The sequence below is a fragment of the Pantherophis guttatus genome, chromosome 1 (genome assembly GCF_059756535.1).
Source record: "Pantherophis guttatus breed Tessera chromosome 1, ASM5975653v1, whole genome shotgun sequence".
In the NCBI taxonomy this organism is placed as follows: domain Eukaryota; kingdom Metazoa; phylum Chordata; class Lepidosauria; order Squamata; family Colubridae; genus Pantherophis; species Pantherophis guttatus.
This window is the reverse complement of record NC_142063.1, coordinates 17,409,589-17,432,636: the sequence shown is the minus strand read 5'-3', so window position 1 is coordinate 17,432,636 and position 23,048 is coordinate 17,409,589. Positions and strand designations below refer to the sequence as shown.

The window sequence follows — 23,048 nt, the reverse complement described above, 5'->3', positions numbered from 1 at the left end:
TCTCACTATAAGTCACTCAGGGTCACCTCAAACTACTAGGTGGGTAGCAAATAAATTTAATGATAAATAAAAATAAATAAATGTTGAACTTGTATACAGAAGATGGTTACAAAATCTAAATACTACTTTTATTTTTAAAAAGATCAAATCTCTCTCTGATTTTTCTGCAACAGAAGTTTTTTTTTTAAAAAAACAAACAATAAAAAGCAGCATTTACATTTTGTACCCAGTCTTTTTTTATTTTACATACAAATTTGTAGTCCAGATTTTATGAATAATTCATTTTGAAAACATAGGGTTAACATCTCATTTTGCAGGGATCCATCCACAGTATTAATCTAGGCTAGAAAGACAGCATGTTCTGTATCTTTTTGTTGTGTCTTTTCATCATGGAGGTTTTTGCAGCCCACATCTCACAGCTCTGTAAAACAAGGCATTTTAAGTACTGTTCAAGGAGCTTCCATTTTACTTTTGCTCTTTGTTAGCTTCCGCTATTAAGATGGTCTTGGTTTTTGCATGATATGTCCACACAGCTGACATCTGACAGGCCACGCTGAATCTCTCAACAATAAATGCAAACCACATTTCAAGCCTATGCAACAGAGATTTATTATGAGTTGCTTCTCAGCCATTTCAGCCCTAGCTATCCTAGGCTTCATTTGGGTCATCTCAATAGCACTTCCTATGGACAATGTATGGCCCATTCTCGTGGTATTGTTCCTTTCTGATCCAACATGGTTGAAAATTTTTCAAGGAAGCAAGTATGGATCCCCCTGTCCAGACGGAATAGTGCCTCAGTGGAACAGCCGCGACTTTGACTTTTGTATTTGTCTGCAAGTGGGACATTACATCATGGGTAAATCTCCTTTCAAATCCTTCAAAAAGTGATGACCCTCCACATAATATTATGTTTTCATACATTTCCTTCCTGGATTGTTCAGGGACCTTCCTTAAGCTTTTTTGGGCCATCCCATGGATTCCTACAAGTGTAAGTCCAGGCATTTGAGGAGGACTGAACAACATTTCTGGACACTGAAATCTCTCCTTTCCCAAAGTGATTACTTGACCATCTGGTAACTGGTAGTCCACCATGTATTCCCTCTTTGGACGATTCCATTCACTCTCAAAATCAAGTGCAACATAACAGCATTTTTGTTTGATATCATCAATAACATCCAACATTCTTTCATCAAAGTAATGCCCCATGTCTTTGAGGAGATCCATCAAAAAAGATGTCATATTGGCTCCAGCAATGTCCATCCTTTCTATAGCATGTGGCAAATTGTATCCTTGATGGACTGGTACTGAGTGTGTCATAGCGTGGCCTGTATCTACCACCAATCCACTAATTTTTCCATGAGCATACACTGATAGTACAGACTGATATGCCACATACATTCCAGGAGAATTGAGAGACTCAAAGACAACCTCCACCAATTTTTCCCGGTTCGTAGTTGGACAGAGAGGAGGATCAGACATTAAAAGTGCATGGTCTTCTGGAGCAACTTTGAGCTCATGGTAGAACAGGTGCCTCCACAGTGCTTCAGCTGCTTCCCAGTCTATGATTATGCCATGCCTTACTGGAAAAATAATATCGGTATCAGGTTCCAATCGAGCGTGATCTCCAATGAATGTATCTGGTCTATCTCTTTTAGTCCTCATAGATTTTTCTGTAGGGTGTCCAACTAATGTCCCAATGACTGACTGGGGGGTCTGCTGACCTGCAAATCCAGCTTTACATGTCCCTGTACCAGTATCTATGACAATAGCTCCTGTCTTGACAACTGAACGCCCTCTTTCTGGAGTACTTGACCTTCTCATGGTAACCCCTCGTTCTCTGGAAGATGCTCGAGATACGGATGGCTGGTCCAATGCATATCCTGTGGATGGGGTCCTTTTTCTTGAGTATCCTGGGCTCACTGGCCTTGACCCTGGGCTCTTTGATCGTAGAGATCCAGGACTCCTTGGATAAGAAGGCCCTGGACTGCTTGTCCTGTGACTTCTGGGTAACATAGTAAATATGTCTCAAGATACCTTCTCCAAGAACAAATCACGTTCTGTAATACCTAAATGTCAAGGGCCTTCTGTTTGCTTTGGCTAAGGCAAGTAGCACTGCCCAATGATGATCTCTTCCCTCCAATCATTGCTCGGGAGGAAAGTGCGTCAGCTCATTCTGCTACTGTCCTGTCCATCTGGAAGCTTTGAAATGTTCCACAAGGAACAATGGCCAGAAGGAAAGAATCTTAGAATCTTAAGAACTCATAGAATGCCATGAGTCATCCAGATCAACTCTCCTTGAGTGACATAAATACATTCAAAATTGTTCCCAGGACTTCTTTGATAACCACAAAAAAGGAAAAATATTTAGCTGAATCATGGCAACTACAATAACTGTTCACAAAAGATAGTGCACTTGCTACTAGCCTTTCCCCGCTAAGAATCTGAAGCTAAGGAATATGATGGCTGAATTTTCTGCTATGGTAGGATCATGCATTAGCTTTCAGTCATTTATTTCATTTTAAGAAGATTAGACAAATTCTACCTGTTCAGGATATTAACCCATCCAATTCTGCATTCTGCATCACACAGTGATCAGCTAGATACATTCAAGAAGCTCAGAAGCATAGATGGATGTCTTCCACAGCTGCATTCCTGCAGTTGGTATTTAAATGATATTCTTTATTATTAAGGAGGTAGTATTTAATAATGAAATCTAGGACTTACTGGTAATTTGATCTACCACACGTTTGTCCAGTTCTGGTTTAAAGCCGTCACTACATGCAATAGTAATTCAGCTTCTAAATTATGCATTGCCATGTTTATCTATTTGATCAATAGAGCATAATATTTGGGGGAGAGATCAAAAAGAGATTGGTTAATCCAATCAGTTACGGTAACTTTAGCCTCAAATCATTCATAAGTAAAACTATGTTAAAGTATCTCCATTCAGTCAATGTACATAGGAATATCCCAACCCAGTCTACTAACCTGTTTTGCTTATCTAGTCCAAGAGATGGAGAGAGAGAATGTTTAATAAAATCAAGTCTCATTGCCAAGACCTGGCAGGGCTGGATACACTTTATCCTGGGTAGCTGCAGCCATGCCCATTGCTAGTCTCTTGATGGAGAGGCCCATAAGAGCAGGCATTTCCTTAAAATGTACATACTCTGTATTCCTCAAATAGGAGGTTCTCACCTACAGCATTTACTGTGCTGCTGGAATCACCATCAAGGAGATCTGTTTGGAATAGCAGGTAATTGCATTCTGAGTGGTGTGGAACAAGATCATTGTGAGGTACTTTCTTTTACAGGTGCTAAATCAGCGGTGTCAAACTGGATTTCTTCGAGGGCTGGATCAGCATTGTAGTTCTCCTCTGCGGGCCAGTGGGGGTGGGGTGGGGAGACAAGATGGATACTTCCCGCAGCACCCTGCTGGCAAAAACAGGGCATGGGAGGGGCCGTATGAGGCCCCTGAAGGGCCTATTTTCTGCCTCCCCGGCCTCCTGCAGCACTCTGCCAGGCAAAAACAGGCCCTGCGGAGGCCCTGCGAGGTCCCCACGGGGCCCGTTTTTGACTTCTCCGGCCTCCAGCAGCACTCTGCCGGCCAAAAACACACAGAGAAAAAGCTCTGTTTGATCATGATTGTCTACATTATACAAGGCCATCAGAGGAGTATCTGGTGAAGGGGGATGAAGCAAAGTCAAAACTTGCAAATAGTGTATGCAGTGTCATGACCGAACACTTGTACCTAGAATAGAACTGGACCTATGATTGCAACGTTGCCTCTGAAATCTTGCATTGTTGAACCAATTCCCACATGTCTCGTGCCTTTATACACCTCTGAAATGATTTGTTTTACCTTATCTAAGCAAAAAAATAAATAAATATCCAATCAGTTTTTCAAAATAGAGAATGTGCTTTTGCCCTTGAATTATTTTCTTTTATCTCTATTTCTCTTGGCACCTTTTTTGGATCTACAGTGTATCTTTTTTTAGAGGTAGTGATTAGAACTACCTCTAAATGAAGTTTCATCACAGCTTTATACACACTGGTATTCACATTTGCATCTCTAGGAATTCATTTGACATCTTTGAACTGAACTGAACTGAACAGTCCTTTTAAGTTCACATGAACTTTTTCTTAATTTCAACAACCTGATCTAGAATGTGACTGAATGAGGAGGATGTACAACCTTTTTGTAATTGTGGCTGTGAAACAACTGACGGTGTGAAATTCCACTTGCTAGAAGCCAGAGATCAAGCACAAACTTGATTTTCGTTCTTATTCCTAGTTTGTTTGTTCATTTATTTATTTATATGCCTACCCATCTCCATCTCATGACTTGGACTGTCAACCTTTTTCCCACTTCAGAAATCTATATTTAAACTCTCCGTAGACCACAGCTCATATACTTCATTTTTCTCTGTCCTTTCTTACCTTTGTCTTTATAACTATTTCTTCTCTGTTCTCCCATTATTGTTTTCTCAATTTCATCCCAGATATTTGAATAATAATAATAACAATTTTATAGTAGGGATACTACTCATGTGGCACGTCTTATCTTGAAGAATAACCAAATTTCCCACATTTTAGCCAGCAAGGCACAAAGAACCAATGTGAAATAGCAAGAGTTTACCGTAATAACTAGTTTGAGATTATTCTTAGCCATGAAAGCTCATTGGCCAATTTTGGAGCCAATCACTATCTCTTAGCCTAGCATCCATTCCAACCCTATTCCAAGAAAATTGGAGGAAGAAGCATTATGTTCAAACTATGGAATGTTAACACAACAGAACTTTTCTTTTTTCCAGGCTGGTGTGTGTGTGTGTGTGTGTGCGTAAAATATGCCTTCAAGTCAGTCTTGACTCCTGGACTAGTCCCTGCAATTTTCTTGGCAAGGTTTTTCAAAAGCAGTTTGCCATTGTCTTCTTCCTCGGACTGAGAGAATGACTAAAATCACCCAACTGGCGTCATGCTTAAGGTGGGACAAACTCACAATTTCCACATTTCTAATTTGGTGTCTTAACCACTACATCAAACTGACTCTGCTCAAATATGCTTAAAGAGGCACTATTTTGTCATTATAACTTGGAGTAATAAAGCCTGATGCCAAATATATAGGATTACCCACGTTTTTATTGACTGTGAGTTGCAAGGGTTGTCTGCAATAGATTCAGAACATGCCACAGCAAGGATTGCTGAGTTTTGCATGTATTCAGTTATTAATGTCCATACCATCAAACCTGCATATATTTTTTTTGCAATTTTCCCTAACACACACATTGAATACAACTTTTCCTAATCTGTTTTCTTTTTTGAACATAACTTTCTTTAATATTCATAATTTTGCAAGTGGTGCTTCATAATATGCAGATTATTCTCCCAAGATATACATATTTCCCAAATATAAATTTCATATACAGGAGTGCACTGCATTCAAAATCCAGAAAAGTGCAAAAGTCACACAAGAGGTTTTTTTTTGTAAAGATATTATTTTCATCTAGACTCTGGACTCTTTCAAGCTTTCTGACTGACATTGCTTGCTCATTTGGAGAACTGAGTCATTTATCTTTAGTCATATATGTTTAGATAAGGGGTGAGATCCAGCAGGTTCTAACAGGTTCTGGAGAACCAGTAGCGGAAATTTTGAGTAGTTTGGCGAACTGGCAAATACCACCTCTGGCTGGCCCTAGAGTGGGGTGGGAATGGAGATTTTGCAGTATCCTTCTCCTGCCACGCCCACCAAGCCATGCCCACAGAATTGGTAGGGAAAATTTTTGAATTTCACCCCTGATTTAGGTGATTAATGGCTTCCTGAGAAATAACGATATTAGTTGGTCGCAACAGCATCTGTAATTATATCTGTGGAATCTTAAGACAATGACTGAGTTGGTTAGTTTTGATGATCAAGATGATCGCTTTAGGATGGCGAGATTGCATGAAATCAAGCCTAACAAATGGATAGTCATGTCTCATAAGTGTATAGAGCTACAGTTCTGAAATATATATATATATAATGGCTGGGTCCCTTGTAAGTTGGAGTGAACAGTTATTAATTCTGAGACCAGATTTAAATATGCAGCCAATAAATACAAGTCACATTTCAAATCTAAGCAAAGTTACTAATTTATTATGGGCCATCTCCTATCCATTTTAATCCTTGTTAACCTGGCTGGGCCCAACTCAGTAGCATTTCCTGTGCACAATATATGGTCCGTACTCTTGGTATTGTTCCTTTGTGATCCAACATGATTGGAAGTTTTTCAAGGAAGCAAGAACTGAACCTCCAGTCCAGACAGAATAGTGCGTAAGTGGAACAGCTGTGACTTTGATTTTTGTGCTAGTCTCCAAATTAGTCATGATATCTTGAGTAAATCTCTTTTCAAATCCTTCAAAAAGTGACGACCCTCCGCATAACATTATATTTTTATACATTTCTTTCCTGATTTGTTCAGGAACTTTCATTAAGCTTTTTTGGGCCATGCCAGGGATGCCTAGAAGAGCAAGTCCAGGCATTTGTGGTGGATTGAACAATATCTCAGGGCACTGAAATCTCTCCTTCCCCAAAGTAATAATTTGGCCATCTGGCAATTGGTATTGTGCTGTATTGTCTTCCTCTGGACAGTTCCACTCACTCTCAAAATCAAGTGCAACATAGCAGCATTTTTGTTTGATATCTTCAATCATATCCAGCATTTTTTCATCTAAGTAATGTCCCATGTCTTTGAGGAGATCCATCAAAAAAGATGTCACATTGGCTCCAGCAATGTCCATCTTTTCTGTGGCATGTGGCAAATTGTATCCTTGATGGACTGGCACAGTGTGTGTCACAGCATGGCCTGTATCTACTACCAACCCACTAATTTTTCCATGAGCGTACACTGACAGCACCGACTGATATGCCACATACACTTTGGGAAAATTAAGGGACTCAAAAACAACCTCCACCAATTTCTCTCTGTTTGTAGTTGGTGAAAGAGGAGGATCAGACATTAAAAGTGCATGGTCTTCTGGAGCAATCTTGAGTTCATGCTGAAAAATGTGCCACCACAATGTTTCTGCTGCTTCCCAGTCTGTGATTATGCCATGCCTTAATGGAAAAATTATATCAATATCAGGTTCCAATCGGGCTTGCTCTCCAATGAATGTGTCGGGTATATCACTTCCAATCTTCATGAATTTTTCTATGGGCTGTCCAACTAATGCCCCAATAACTACCTGGGGGGTCTGCTGACCTGCAAATCCAGCTTTACATGTCCCTGTACCAGTATCTATGACAATTGCTCTTGTCTTGACAATGGAACACTCTTTATATGGAGAATGTGACCTGCTCCTGGTGGGCTCTTCTTTTTTTGATGATGTCCAAGATTGAGACATCTGGTCCAAAGCATATCCTGGGGAAGAGATCTCTTCACTTGCGTGGCCCAGCCTCATTGGCTTCTGCTCTGGACTCTTTGATCCTGAGAATCCCAGGTTTGTTTCTTGCAAAGGCTCTGGAGTGGTTGGTCTAGAACCGCTGATTGACATTGTAAATAGAACTTAAATTATCTTCCACTAGATTACACTATGATTTACAACATTTAAACCCCACCTTCTTTCTTCTACAGCTTTAAAATGAAAGGCACTTGCTTTCACTCAAGACACATAAAGGAGAACTATGACATCACATTAGAATTTTCAGCAGATTTTTCAGCTAGCCAAGTGTGACAGTATTGTTAACTCCTTATCGCTATGAAGACTTGGGAACGTTAGATAGGAAATGATGGATAATGAGCTACAATTTGGAAATTGTATATGTGCAGATAGCATCATGAATTACTTCATACAACATCACTCAATTCCATTTTTGCTCAACTTTGTTCAAATGGAACTGTGTGAATCCAGACTACCATATGAGACAATCAGATGAACTCTACAGTATGAGGAACAGAGGGAAAATACAGACCTGCATTTGTTTTCAACTCTGGATTTAAATATAATGGTCATTTCCTATGCCTGTTTGCATGCTGTTTCTCTCCAAACTATACTAATTTAAGCAGAAGATACAGAATGTTGTTGGAGTGTGAGCTTTTTGTAGCCAGAAAGTTGCAATAAAGTTGAGAAATGGCAGGAATTTGCAGTGAGAAGCTAGAAAAATATTGTGGGTGCTAAAAATGTAATTACACAAGTATTTAATTGAAATGAATGAAAGGAAACAGGCTCTAAGTCAAGGGAGACTTAGTATGACTGGCTTTAAAGGTAAAGGTTCCCCTCACACATATGTGCTAGTAGTTCCTGACTCTAGGGGGCGGTGCTCATCTCCGTTTCAAAGCTGAAGAACCAGCGCTGTCCGAAGACATCTCCTTGGTCATGTGGCTGGCATGATTAAATGCCAAAGGCGTATGGAACGCTGTTACCTTCCTACCAAAGGTGGTTCCTATTTTTCTACTTGCATTTTTTACGTGCTTTCGAACTGCTAGGTTGGCAGAAGCTGGGACAAGTAACGGGAGCTCACCCCGTTATGTGGCACTAGCAATTTGAACCACTGAACTGCCGACCTTTCGATCGACAAGCTCAGCATCTTAACCACTGAGTCACCGTGTGACTGTGTCCCTTAATATGACTGGCTTTAGGGACCTGCTTTCCAGGGAATTGAGGATATGGGTAATTATTTGAATGCAAACCATGTAAGAAACCTGTTCTTGTCTTTGCATACATAGAGGTTTCTACTTTTCTTACCAGATCCAAAGAGGGAGTCAGGAAATAATCCATTAGAGGTGGTTGGAGAGTTGGCAGCAGGGGTGGTTATAGACTAGAATTGGAGCCAAAAGGATCCTGCTGGTAGCTCTCCTGTTGAATCACTACTCAAACTCACAACAAGCTTCTGTTATAGCAGGAGCTTCCTATGAGCTCCACGTATAGTCCTCAACTTACAACAGTTCATTTATTGACCGTTCGCAGTTCAACAGCACTGGAAAAAGTGACCTATGACCGTTTTTCATATGACAAGTGCAGCATCCCCATAGTCACATGAACAAAATTCAGATGCTTGACAAAATTGATTGAGCCCAAAATTTCTGTAGCTAAGTGAGTTTTACTCCATGTTATATTTCTTCCACAGTTGTTAAGCGAATCACTGCTGTTGTTAAGTTAGCAAAATGGTTTTTTTTACTAACTTAACAACTGCAAAGTTAATGGGGAATCTGGCTTCCCTATTGACTTTGCTTGTCAGAAGGTCACAAAAGGTGATCACTTGATCCCAGGATACTGCAACTGTCATAAATACATGCCAGTTGCCAACCGTTTGAATTTTGATCACGTGACTGTGGAGATGCCGCAAAGGTGTGAAAAACATACCTCACTTATTTCAGTGCCATTGTAACTTTGAACAGTTACTAAACAAACTTTCTCCAGGAAGCTCCACAGGTAGAAATGAGGTGTAGGTAGGGAGGCAGCCAGCCCTTTACATCACAAGCCAGCTTTTTGTGCCCAAAAAAGGAGTCACGTGACCCAAGACAGCCAGTAGAAATAGAGAAGGGGATTCTGTCAGGGTTTGGCGGGAAGACTTTCGTGAGAGACTTGGCTGGAATCCTGAAAGGTGAAGGGGGCATTTACCTCAGACAAGGTTAGAAAACTGAGGAGTTAGAATTTTTAGTTAGAATTGCCCTAAAGGGTTGTTTTTCATGTTCTTTTTAAACTGACAATTGTGTCCGTGGAAGCTAATTTTATTTTAATATCTTTTATAAAGTTAGTTAGTTAGTTAGTTAGTTAATTTATTTATTTATTTATTTTCTTAGTTACTTAATTACTTATTTATTTATTTATTTATTTATTTATTTATTTATTTATTTATTTATTTATTTGTGTTTTCTTTTGTATCAATTGTGGAATTGGCTGATGGCCTTCAATCACCCTCCTCAAGTTGGCTGAGCGACAGACATCTAAAATTTTTAGCTTCCCCTTCTGTATTTAGCTTAGGGGTTAGAGTTTTGGCTGGAATCCTGAAAGGTGAAGGGGGCATTTACCTCAGACAAGGTTAGAAAACTGAGGAGTTAAAAGTTTTTAGCTAGAATTGCCCTAAGGGGTTGTTTTTCATGTTCTTTCAAATTGTCAATTGTGCCTGTAGAAACTTATTTTATTTTACTATCTTTCACAAAGTTTTTATTTATTACTTTATATATAAAGTCAAATCACATTTGGCCAACTGAAGTTCAATAAAGTAAGGATGAGGACAGGAACCTCCATATTCACTTTTTTCACATACCCACGAAGTTTTCATGGTATTACTTCTTGAGAATGCAAATGGTTTATTAGGCTGAAATAGGGGAATCCAGTCTTTATCTTTGCATGTTATATGACTCAGATGTTGTGTTCCAAATATTTAAAATGGAAATGAGATTTTATGCATGCATATTTTGCAGTTTTATAGATATACAGACTCATGAAGGAAATTTTATAACCGTACTGAAGCATATAACATATGGGCAGATTCCCACCCCCCCCATTGCATCTGGTCTACTTAAGCTGAAATCTATCTAACTGAGTAAATTTATTACTTACCTGTATATAAAAGACAAAAAACAGATCTTTTGGTGAAAAAGTGAATGATCACTGTGTAAAGAAACACAATAAATTGGACTTTTAAACAGATTTAACATATTCACTACTAGCTGCTAATACAAAATTGTTAAGTAAGGTTTAATTGTTTATAATTGGCTAGCCTTTTACTGTGAATGAATGAGAGGCAAAAAACACTGTAATTGTATCGCCACACATCTAAGGTACTTTGTTGCTAGAAAAAGAATTGAAAAGAGAAAGATTTCAAGAAGATACTGGACTGTCATCTGTCACAAATGGTGTAGGGTCTGCTTGGCAGGGTGGGGTGGGGGTTGGACTAGATGACCTACAAGGTCCCTTCCAACTCTGTTAATCTATATCTGTTATTTTCAAAGATAGGTTTGGTGTAAATACTTTATCATTTTGGGATGGTGGCAACTAAATTTTAGCTGTATACTGTATAACCGCAAAATTAATGCAGAAAGAATTATGCCATTTCTGACTAAAACTGATTTCTTCATACTTACATTTTTCTTGTACACAGTATTCTAAGACTTGAGTTCATAGTCATATATGCTATGATTGTCTTTAAAAAAAGTTACTGTATTTTAGATTCTTGGTAGAAGTTTTGTTTTGTTTTTCATTTTCTTGCTCATGTTTATTGGTTTGTAAAAAATAAGGAACATTTGAAATATCTAAAAAAGGATTGAAAATCATCTCTACCCAAAATACATTATTTTGAAAACAGATATTACAGTACAGTGTAGCACAGTACAGTATGACATAATTGCAGCTCAAATAAAAATACTGTAAGTCTTCCATTTCAACAACTTAATTGTCTTTGAAAGACAAAAATTCATGCTTTAAAAAACAAACACAAGTGAAATGTTTACTGATTGAGCAAAAGAATACAGTATATATATATATATTTACATTTTTAAATGTGCAAGAGTTCATTGATGCTTTGCAGTCTCAAAAGAATGCAAATTGTTTAATACTGATCCATGCTCCAGGCAGAATCTCTCTCTCTCTCTCTTTTTTTGGCACTTAAATAATCTAATCTGTAGTTTTTATAGATATTTAAAAAGACTCTAAGTTTCACAACACATAAAAAATAAATATGACAGGGCACCCCATCAATCTATCAGTCTGGCAGTCTTCCACATAATATGCAGTATCTTTGTTCATCAAGAAATTCATTCCAGCTATAGTAAACATATTTTTGTTGCACAATATGTGCAAGATGGAAAGGGTCCTCTTGCAGGGATGAAGTCAAGTTTCCAAAATCCACATCACTATGATTTTTGCATGCCCATGCATGGGAAATAGAGGCCAAAAATGTTCCTTTGGATCTGGTACTTGCCTGCTCTCCTCTTCACCCACACAACAGTCTGATTAAAGAGAGAAATAAATACATTTTATACAAGTGAAGTGCCTTCCTTCTTTTGTCCATTTTCTCTCTCATGATGGACATTCCTTCAGGAGCTAACAGCCTCAATTCCATCTGACTTTGTCAGAGGGAGAAATGAAGCAGAAGACTCCTTCCATTGGCTCCATTAACTGCTTTTAGGGTCCTTCATTCCCAGAATTGCCTCGATTAACAGCATAGGAGGTCTCAAGGAAACTGTTTCATCACATTCCCATCCACTATTATTAAAATTCTTCTGAGAAAACATACACTCTCCTCAGGTATTTATTGGAAGAGTGCTGAGGATTCCTTATATTAGAGACTCATCATTAGCCCTCTACTTTGAAGCATAGTTCATACATACCAAGACACACAGAAGAAAGAAAAAGATAGAACCCAGTAAGACGGAGAAGCATATGAGGATGATGGCCCAGTAAGGGAGCTCTGGAAATAAGAAATAATGCAAATGCATAAATTTAATGATGAAATTTACACCCTGCCCATTTCCACATGCATGTGTGTGTGTGCTTTGGGTAGACAATGCTGATTCTGTTTCAGTTTATAGCATCTTCTGCAGGGACGGATACAATAACAATTCTACATTTCTTCAGTTTAACGCAGCGGGAATGGGGGTATTGAAATCAGAAGCTAAAATATATTGGGATAATATATTTTATACTAAAGGTGGTATATTTGATAATTACCTTGTTTGGGTGGTTCTGTTGTTGCCATGGCTGAAGGATATGCTGGAAAAGAATGGAAAGGAAGGAAGGATTCCATTAAATATGGAAGGGGCAAAAAATAGGCAGAGTCCTGCAGGGATCAAACAAGTCAAGATGACAACCACCACCATGCAATAGAAGGTTTCCCCTCTCTTTTATATGTGATGCTTTTATTGCATGGTGATGGCTGCCATCTTAATTGTTTTTTTACACTCACCCATCTATGGAAATCCCTGGCAGAGTCCAAGATTCTCACTTCGACTCATCTCTCCTTTTCTAATTTATAGCATCTACCTCTGTCAAACATACCTGTGTTTCCCTCATCTTACCGTTAATATTTATGCTGTTATTGTCCAGGCTGTATTTCCCCATTAGGGAGGCATTCTGAGTCAGGTTTTTAAATATATCATACACAAGGTCTTTGTCAAAAGTCCTTGAGCCAAAGTCCACTGCAAATGTGCAGAGAGAACTGATATCAGTTTGACTTTCATGGCTAGTGGGTCTGAAAAAGAGAAATGCAAGCCATGGTAAATATTAAAAAGTGAGGCTGAGAAGATAAACAGCTGAGATTTTTATTTGTTAATGTAAAAAGAAAGGACTCATTAGAGTTTTGAAACAGTAGTGGCAGTAGCAAATACAAGCAACAAATAGATTTGTGAATGTGGACTGGATACTCAATTAGCTTTGCATTCTGTTTAAAAACGCACCTCAAGTTTTTCACAGAACAGCCCACAAAACTCTTGTTCAGATCACTGCGTTGATATAGATGGTTGAGCTGTTCCAAGGAAAAAGAAGAGGATGGATTAATGGATTACCAGGAATGATAATGAATTAAGAAAGAACCAAATCTATTCCTCTTGACACTTTTTCTTCAGGTTTGAATGGAAAACTTCCATATTTAATTCTGCTTTAAAGAACATGCTGGCTAAAGCTGCAACATTATCCTTCACTTAAGAGGTGTAAAATGCTGATGGTGTCAAATGTGGGATGACATATATAAAAGAAATTCACTACAGATTCATATTATGTGTTATGGAGTTGCCTGGACCGATGAGAACCCCCCTGTCTGTATTAACAACTGCAAATTTTCCATCTTGGAATTCTTCACCTTTTGAAATTTTGTAAAACAGAGTCTGGTTAATAAAACTTTTAAGGGGCTCTGACTGGTGTACAAAGTAATCAATAAAATTAAATATAAAAAACAGAATAATTTAGGATTATTTTTTTAAAAAAAATGTAAAACATTATAAAATTTCAAAAGGTGAAGAATTCCAAGATGGAAAATTTGCAGTTGTTAATATACAATGGACATCATAACTAGCCTACTCATGTGAATTGTAAAATGGAGCAAAATTGGGGTGATCTGCTCATTCCTACGGTATTCCTAAGGAGTTAGGCTGGCTGTTAGATACTGTATCTGTTGCTAATTGGTGGTTCTGCAGGGCATTATATTTTCTGGCTATATTAAACTTCCCAAGATGTCTTTTAGGTAATGGAGAAGATGACCCAAGTCTTACTCAATCCTCCACTTCAGTATCTGACTTCCATTTGGCAAAAATATCTATCAATGAGGAGAATTTGTCAAAGGGTCACTTTCCCTCTTCTAGCTCTGAAATGGAGGATGAATAGAACAGTTCTTTTGGTAAATATTCTTGCATTTCTTTAAAAGCAGGGGGCATGTGGACTAATATGCAGGTACATTAATTTTTCTTTCCAAAGTCAGTCTTATTGTAATTACAATACTTTCTCTTAAAATCTAATAAAACTCTAAAATACTCTAATTTTAAAGACTTTGCTTGGGAGCAGAAATGAACACACTTGAAGATTTGGAGAAGAAAAAGATGATCAGGGGTGGGATTAGGGGTGAAATCTACCAGTTTTTGACAAGTTCTGGAGAACCGGTAGTGGAAATTTTGAGTAGTTCAGAGAACCAGCAAATACCACCTCTGGCTGGCCCCAGAGTGGGGTGGCAATGGGGATTTTGCAGTATCCTTCCCCTGCCATGCCTACCAAGCCACACCCACCAAGCCACACCACACCCACCAAGCCACGCCCACAGAACTGGTAGTAAAAAAATTTGGCTTTCACCGCTGGGTGGGATACATTACTATTGATCAATCTTTTTTTAAGGGAAGGCACTTAAAAAAACCAATCACGCTGCCTTCTATTGTGCTATAACATTACATTAGCATTGTTCCAATGCACAATGGATAAACTGTAGAACTATTGCTGTTTCTTCGTGTTGGCAGAAAATCTAGACACATTTTGGGGACTTTAACATCAATGAAACCTGTAGATGTTTTCAGCCATTTACCTCATCCTTGATGCTCGCTTTGGTTTTCTGATAAACTTCTGACTTTGGATCCTTCATGTCCTTGTATGGCAAGTTGATAATGGTGAAATTTACAGTGAAGTTCTTCACCTTTAGCATGTGTGGGGGCTGATTGGTTACTGCTTTGGTATTTGTTTCAAGAATTTTCAATAGAAAAAGGAGTGCACAAATATAACAAACATTTCTTTTATTGTAAATTTAATAGTCACCCAGTTATTATAAGGTTCTGAAAGACCCTAAGAGTGTTAAAAATCTGCCTGCCTGCCCGCCCATCCCATCCCATCCCATCCCATCCCATCCCATCCCATCCCATCCTATCCCATCCCATCCCATCCATCTGTCTCCCTTTTTACAACCCTGTAACCCCTTAATTTGGGCTAGAGTTGTGGTGACTGAATGGAGCTTAGTATTTACTGGCCAGATGCCTTTCCTGACACCAGGTGGAGTTTGCAGTAGATATTTTTTCTTTGTGCCCTAGGAGAGAAACATCTGCTGCTACCTAGGATTGACTTCTCATCTTCTGAGTGGCAGGTGAGTATCTTCACCACTAAGCCATCATGCTGCTCAGATCTATCTGTCTGTCTATCTGACATAAGTAATAGGAAAGGAGATATTATAGATTTCTTAAAGGCGTGAGGCCTACATTAATGACCATTACCATTTTAGTTCATGCCAAACTTTATACCTTCAATGGTGAAGCTCATGAATTGGAACCTGCTACCCAGCCACTGAGAGGTGGCATTCTGGGTCTCTTGTTGAAAGACATTTTTGACGGTTTCTTTGCTGATATTCCTTGCAGGATGGAAGTAACACTTGCAATCAACTATGATGGAACCGATTCTAAAAAATATAGTGGGGATTCAGAAAGAGAGAGAAAAGAAACATGAGTTGACTTCAGACTAAAGCTAAGAAGCAAGTCGGATTAACAGTAAAATGTTTTAATGCACAAAAACATTTCAAATTGTATTACTGCTAGATAAAGTCAGACATTTTCAGAGGCAACTTTCAAAATCATCTTGAGTTTTGATGTTTTGATGACATGTCTAAGATCAAAATGCACACAGAACAAAAGACTCCTACTATATAGTATACTGAAACTTCATAATCAAAGTATTTTGCTAATATATTCTTTGCCATAAATGGCATTTTCTAGCCAGCAGAACCACTGAGAGCTATATTTCCTACTATCTTAGTTAAAGGCTTCTCAACTACCCAGAAAGAAATATATTGCTCTTGGCATCTTTTACTGAAAAAAGCAAATTTGGGTAGGTCACTAAACAATAAATTCAAAAATAAGGCCTGAGGTACAGTGGCTGAGGTTAAAACCCAACAGACTCAGCTAAAATCAGACAAGCCACATGATGAGTTATTATGTAAATTTATCTACTAGGAGTGGGCCAAATTTACTTTGATGGAAATAATAATAATGCATCTCCATGAAGTTTCTGTATTTCAACACATTAAAAAATGAAGAGTTCCTAGAAACATTTCCCATTCTGATATGTGCATTAGATAAGCAAGATAACTTTTGCCTTATTTATAAAATAAGATTGGGTTCACACAATTAAAATAGGCTACAATAACAGCTTATTGGGTGATTCAATGTGCTGTAGCTATCAGACACTGACAATAAGTTGTATGAGCAGGCCAGCACATTAATCATAAGATAGTCCATTAGTTTAGGATTAATATATGAGCATGCAGTATTTTTCTTTATTAAGCTGGGTTTCTTATGTTATCAGAACTCTACATAAATGAGGAACATTCAACTAGCTGACTATCATGACCTGAGGTACTTCTATGACTGATTATTAATCAATGCTGCAATACTCCAAGTGAACCATACTTTTATTTTTAAAAATTCATTTTTTCAATTTATATGGCCGCTCATCTCAAATTCATGATTTTGTGTAGCTAACAATATTTAAAGCAGGGAAAAGACAACACACACATTGTCTTTTCCCTATTTTAAATATTGTTAGCTACACAAAATATATATATAAACCTCAGCCAGGGGGAAAAAAACAAGCTTATTAATGATAAATGAACATAACCATAGCATGGCCTCATTCATACCTCCTGACACCCCAGGCCCATTCATGTCTGCTTTTGCTTTCACTCAATATCAACTGGACTGGAAGATTTCAACATCTTGAGAGAAATCTGGCCATTCTCATATCTGATTATTTTGGAATGCCTTTCCTAAAATACCTAGCTCAGCAGCAGCAGGGCCTAGCAACCTTTTTAATGCCAAGAGCTGCATTTTCCAGGACTAATCTGTTAGTGAAGGAAGATCCACATGGTAGGCCTAGTAAGGAATGAATGCAGCCAGTGCAGTGGTGGGTTCTAACTGGTGTTATCACCGGTTTTCTTTGCACACGCGCTTTGCGTGCAATCACCGTGCATTTGCTCACTTCACTTGCACGTGCGCCAAACTTGCGCTCTGCGCAAGCACATTAGGTTTCTGCCCAGCTGAGGTGCGGCAATCCACTCTGCCATGCCTATCAGCTGGGGTAAAAAACGAGAATTAAAGGTAAGTTTAACGTGGGGGCAGGCGGGAGGGCCCAGCTCCCAAAGAGAACCGGTTCGGTGATGTCACATCATCACCACCACCGGCTCACACGAACCAGCCCGAATCAGGAGCAACCCACCATTGGGCTAGTGCCTAAAATGGACATTCCGTTTCTGATACATAGTTTGTTATTCTTTCTGACTCCCCCCCTTTTTAAAAAAAATAAATCTCTTAGAGGCACTTTTCTTCTCTCTCTCTCCCAAGCTGCAATTTAGAAAGAGCTCCTGATGCACAGACTTTTTGTAATTAGGCCCAGCTATCTAGTGCTAGCTAATGGGTAAGTGGATGGAAAGCAATGGTCTGTGTGCAAGAAAGAGGTAAGGAATGAAATTCTCCTTTATTTTCAGTAGCTCTAAATTGTATCATAGTTGAGAAGTCTGAAGAAATGTAAAAATTGGGGAGTGCTATTTTATTTATTTATTTATTTATTTATTTATTTATTTATTTATTTATTTATTTATCAAACTTCTATACCGCCCTTCTCCTTTCGGACTCAGGGCGGTGAACAGCCAAAATAAAAAACATATATACATAAAGTTACAATTAAAAATAGATTTAAAATAATTAGATAAATCTGGCCCGTAGTTTAAAATTTGTCAATTTAAAATCCATATCAAATTTTAAAACCAACCATAAAATCAAGACAGACCGGCTAACTGAAAAAGATAAGTTTTTAGGGCCCGACGAAAAGTCCGGAGGTCTTTTGATGTCTACCCTGCAGTATCTGCTCTACTTTACTTGGAAAAGTGGGTAAGGAAGTTCCTTTACAGACATGCTGGTTTGGAATTCTGGAAGTTAAAAGTCCAACGTGCGTGGAGAATGTGAGTTGGGAAATACTGTGCTTTCTTATTTTTATTTTATTACTTGTAGGTTAATGCAACATTGACAAATAGTTTCCTAGTATGCTGTAAAAACAATCTCTCACCTAGAGAATACTATCTCAGTTAAAAGTTTTATGTAGCCAGATTTAAGTGGTATCTTCAAGTGCTTGGTATTGAGGACAGATAAGATCCAAACAATGAGTGTATAAGCATAATTTAAATATTTTATGAAACCATAATTTACTTAAGTGTAGTTTCTTGAGTAAGCCATATCTGGCTGAATTCACGTACCATAATAAGCAATAACAATTCACTTGGTTTTGATTTAATTGTTTATAAACTCAATGATGTCATCAAGATTTTGCTCAGAGACACCTTTGGTAAATACTGACCTTAATTTAGTTACAGCACAAATTTTGAATCCATCGCTGATGGAACTCTGGTGGAAGAGTTGATTCAACTGGAATCAAATCAAATTAAATCCTATTAAGCTTAAATCTACATTTTAAAATCTCTTGTTGTTTGGTGCACAATAAGTCACTTACACTATGAAAGTTCAGTTATGAAAGAGGTGAGTACCAGAGGTGAGTTTCAGCAGGTTCTGACCAGTTCTGGAAAACTGGTAGCGGAAATTTTGAGTAGTTCGGAGAACCGGTACTAAAAATTCTGACTGGCCTCATCCCTATCTATTCTCTACCTCCCAAGTCCCAGCTGATCGGAGGAAATGGGGATTTTACAGTATATTTCCCTTGGATTGGGGAGGGAATGGAGATTTTACAGTACCCTTCCCCTATAGTGGGTGAGAACGGAGATTTTACAGTATCTTCCCCCTGCCATGCCCACCAAGCCACGCCCACCAAGCCACACCCACAGAACCGGTAGTAAAAATTTTTGGAACCCACCACTGGTGAATACCCAAAACAGATCTGAGAACAAACTGTTCTAGAAGAACTACACTACAGTTGCAGTTTAATAACTAAGTGTTGTATTTTATGATTTAGGATTAATGTATTTTTATGATGACTATGATCATGATTTATCACTTATACCTGTTATGTACAATGAGAGTTTATGCACCAAAGACAAATTCCTTGTGTGTCCAATTACGCTTGGCCAATAAAATTCTATTCTATTCTATTCTATTCTATTCTATTCTATTCTATTCTATTCTATTCTATTCTATTCTATTCTATTTTCTATTCTATTCTACCTTGATTCATTGGACTCAGATCAGTGGTGAAATCCAAATTTTTACCTACCGGTTCTGTGGGCGTGGCTTGGTGGGCGTGGCAGGGGAAGGATACTGCAAAATCTCCATTCCTACCCCACTCCAGGGGAAGGATATTGCAAAATCTTCATTCCCACCCCACTCTGGGGCCAGCCAGAGGTGACATTTACTGGTTCTCCAAATTACTCAAAATTTCCGCTACCGGTTCTCCGAACTGCTAAAAATTTCCACTACCGGTTCTCCAGAACCTGTCAGAACCTGCTGGATTTCACCTCTGATTCAGATACAAAATTTTCACTCTGATTCTATCATTAAATGGAGTAAGATCTGTCCAACTGAGATCATCCCAAAGGTGCTTTTTTCAAGAGGCATCTGGACTTTCTTGTTGTTCTTTGAAAATGTTTCGTTTCTTATCCAAGGAAAAGAAGAAAGTACAGTTGCCTCTTGAAAAAAGCACCTTTGGAACATCCATGACCTGGATGACTGAGAATCTCCATAGATATGTCTAATTGAGAGTTTGCCCATTAAATCAAGATTTAACTATTACACTGAGATTATAGTACAGACAATCAATTTACATCAATGATGTATTTAGACATATGAGGCAGATTGATAAAGTGACATGTTTGAATTTAATAGACCTTCAGATTTAATGGACATTCTTTTCCTGAACTACTTTATTGTTATTATAAAGTTGTAGGTATGTCAGTTTGTGGAAGGAATGGATGCAAATTAGGAAAATTAATTCAAAAACATCTTACAAAAAGAGGGAATTAGAGAATGTGAGAGAGACTTGCAATGGCATTATTTCATGGTAGTTCCCTATCATGTTTCCATTCAGGGTTTGCAGTAGAGGACTTCTAAGTGAAAATCCTCACCTCGTTACTGATGGAACCCATCAATTGCTTATATTCTGGTGATAATGGATTTGTATTAGTCAAGTTGTTGTTGATAATTTTGAAACCAAGCTCATAGCCTACTAGATCTGGAGCTGAATCAGTTGTAGATGGTGAATATCCTAGAGGGAAACAAGAAGTGATCTGCTATTTTTTCTTTTTCTTTCTTTTCCCACTTTGCTATCAAGCAAAATTCAAAGCAGTCATCGTCATGGCTGCTTCCTTGATTATAATTTTTATTATGAATTTTGGTTATAACAGTAAAATCTAGTACAAAGTGAATTTAATGAAAAAAAAAAGAATACAGAAAAGCAAAAAGTGTTTGGAAAACGAAAAAAAGAGAAAAAAGAAAAGTAAGAATATAATGAAGAAAGAGAAAATAAATGTATGAAGAAGTGATTTCCAACCTTTATAACAATATGTTTAAACGAATTCTTCACCCCTAATAAAGTTACTTTTTAATAAGAATTTTATTAAGGACCAAAAAACTAACACAAACTAATAAAGAGTAAAAAAGCAAAGAAAGAAAAGCAAGTGTGAAAAAGAAAAAAGTTTCTAATTTTCTTGGCAGCAAATATAAGTACAGTTACAAAATTGTATCTTACTCTATATTACAAAAAAGTACACTTTTTATTATCAATTTTTTTCTAATCAAAATCACAAATCATAAATGCATTTTTTCTGTTTAATGCAAAAAGTATAGAAGGAATTTCCAGTCAGCCACAAATGTAGATGTTGGGTTTTTTCCTGATCAAAGAAGTTGATTTAGCCATCTTCATTATTCCATCATCTTCACCATCTTTTCCTCTATTGCGGTTAGAGCTGAACTGTTCCACTTTGGAGCATATAATAATCTTGCTGCAGATATCATACATAAATCAAAGTTCCATGGCTTTTTTCTAGTTGCCTGTCCATTGGTCCCAAAAGGAAAGTCGCTGGTTTCAGTTTTAACCTTTACAATCTTCTTTATGTACAGTATGTATTTGCATCCAGCCTTTTTTATTTTTTTACATGTCCACCAAAACATGATTAAAATGTCCCTTCATATTTTCATGTTGTTCCTTCACATTTCCAGCAAATATTCAAAGTGCCTTTATACAATCTAAACAGTTTTTCTGCTGACAGATAGCAATGTACATCATTTTACAAAAATTCTCATTGAGATTACATCCTTATCTAAATTTCAGCCTTTTAGCCACATATTTTCCCATTGAACCATTTGTATATTGTAGCCAAAAACTTTAGCCCATTTTATTATATATTCTTTCATGTGTTCTTTTTCTGAAGTTTCATCAGACATTTATACATTTTAGCAATAACATGTTCATCATTAATAGTACATAGTTATATTTCAAACTCAGTCTCATATTGTTGAAAACCATAAAATCTTTTATCCACTAAAACTTTCTGTTAAGTGTACATAAGAAAAACATTTAACAAGAATATTTTGTTCTCAAATCTTTTCTTGATTTTATTTTATAATCCCCTTGTGAAAAATTTAGTACATCACAATAAATAAACCTCTCATTTCTCTTCTATAAAATGCTTTTTGCATTGAGAGCCAAAAAGGTGTTTTCAGGCAGAATCTATATTTTATTCCACATTCCACATAAATAAATCTTTATTTATTCCACATTCTAAAGAATAGCCCATCTGACATGAGTTCTAAAGTCTACATTCACTTAGCAACATCTTCTTTTATCTGCTCTCTTAATTTTACAAATCTTTCATCCATTCTTTCTTCAAGATCATCAATTTTTTTCCCATCTGATAATATCTATCATTTCTGAAGAAAAGTTTGAAAGTACACACCATGCAACCATTTTTAATTGCTTGACACATTAGGCCAGGTCCATCCTAACCATGAAAGGGTATTTCAAGATTATGACTATTTCTATAAAGTACAGCAAGCAATTTCAATGTTCTAAGGAATTCTGCATAAAATTTATGTGAGGTGATAATCCTCTTTGGGTAGAAATTATTTGCTCTCTAATAGAATAACAATAGCTCAATATAAAATGTCCATCTAGCCCAATGTTTACTTGTAGAAGGTCCTGGGGCATCAGCAGACAAAAGTAAATTTAGAACAGTTACCAGCTCTGGACTACAAAATTCCAAATGACCATGAGGTGTCAATAAGCACTGCTGCCATCTAGTGTTCAACCAGATTTTTGTAATCCAAATCCGGTAGACAGAAAAAAAATTGTAGCCCACTGGTATCTCTTCTTGCTGTCATTGAGACACATCGCCATTTAAGTTCGATAATGTTGGTCAGAACTAATTCAGTGCTGAACAGCCTCAAACGTTTTTAGTCACGAAAGCAAAATTACCATTACTTCTTACCATTAACAAAAAGGCTGTTTGGATCCAGGTTGTACCTCCCCATCTTGGTGAAATGGTTGGTTTCATTTATGAATTTCTGATATATATTGATTGGATCGAAAGTGGGGGCTGTAGCAGCTTTACGATAGCAGCACACACTGTCTACTCCAGTGTACTTCCTCTGATTTACAGATCTGAGAAGGAAAAGATCC

At 37.5% G+C, this 23,048-nt stretch overlaps 3 protein-coding genes and 1 long non-coding RNA gene across 8 annotated transcripts in view; 1 reads left to right on the top strand and 3 right to left on the bottom strand.

The window, feature by feature from the left end:
- Positions 1-212: 212 nt before the first annotated feature.
- Positions 213-2,194, bottom strand: LOC117677513 (actin-like protein 9). The gene has a single exon (XM_034437760.2). The coding sequence runs from the start codon at positions 2,011-2,013 to the stop codon at positions 670-672; it is 1,344 nt and encodes a 447-aa protein (XP_034293651.1). The 5' UTR covers positions 2,014-2,194; the 3' UTR covers positions 213-669.
- Positions 2,195-6,109: 3,915 nt separating this feature from the next.
- Positions 6,110-8,105, bottom strand: LOC117677516 (actin-like protein 9). Its single transcript, XM_034437761.2, has one exon. It carries the CDS (start codon positions 7,524-7,526, stop codon positions 6,183-6,185), a length of 1,344 nt encoding a protein of 447 aa, XP_034293652.2. The 5' UTR covers positions 7,527-8,105; the 3' UTR covers positions 6,110-6,182.
- Positions 8,106-9,928: 1,823 nt separating this feature from the next.
- On the top strand, positions 9,929-16,011 carry LOC148116339 (uncharacterized). The gene is made up of 3 exons (XR_015730434.1): positions 9,929-10,013; positions 15,476-15,528; positions 15,797-16,011. It is a non-coding gene; the product is annotated as an uncharacterized LOC148116339 (long non-coding RNA).
- The window catches only part of LOC117677378 (uncharacterized), a 78,304-nt gene continuing 66,511 nt past the window's right edge, over positions 11,256-23,048 (bottom strand). For 3 of the 5 annotated variants that reach the window (XM_060694624.2, XM_087881071.1, XM_087881116.1), the window contains 10 exons: positions 22,858-23,030; positions 20,497-20,636; positions 18,783-18,850; positions 15,683-15,837; positions 14,980-15,119; positions 13,373-13,440; positions 12,995-13,167; positions 12,648-12,689; positions 12,308-12,387; positions 11,256-11,926 (listed from right to left, as the gene is read on the bottom strand). In XM_060694624.2, the coding sequence (XP_060550607.2) occupies positions 11,831-11,926; positions 12,308-12,387; positions 12,648-12,689; positions 12,995-13,167; positions 13,373-13,440; positions 14,980-15,119; positions 15,683-15,837; positions 18,783-18,850; positions 20,497-20,636; positions 22,858-23,030 (1,135 nt within the window). In that variant the 3' untranslated portion in view covers positions 11,256-11,830. Of the gene's footprint in view, positions 11,927-12,307; positions 12,388-12,647; positions 12,690-12,994; positions 13,168-13,372; positions 13,441-14,979; positions 15,120-15,682; positions 15,838-18,782; positions 18,851-20,496; positions 20,637-22,857; positions 23,031-23,048 lie in introns of those variants that run through there. The other 2 variants (XM_087880965.1, XM_087881026.1) reach the window with 2 other exon arrangements.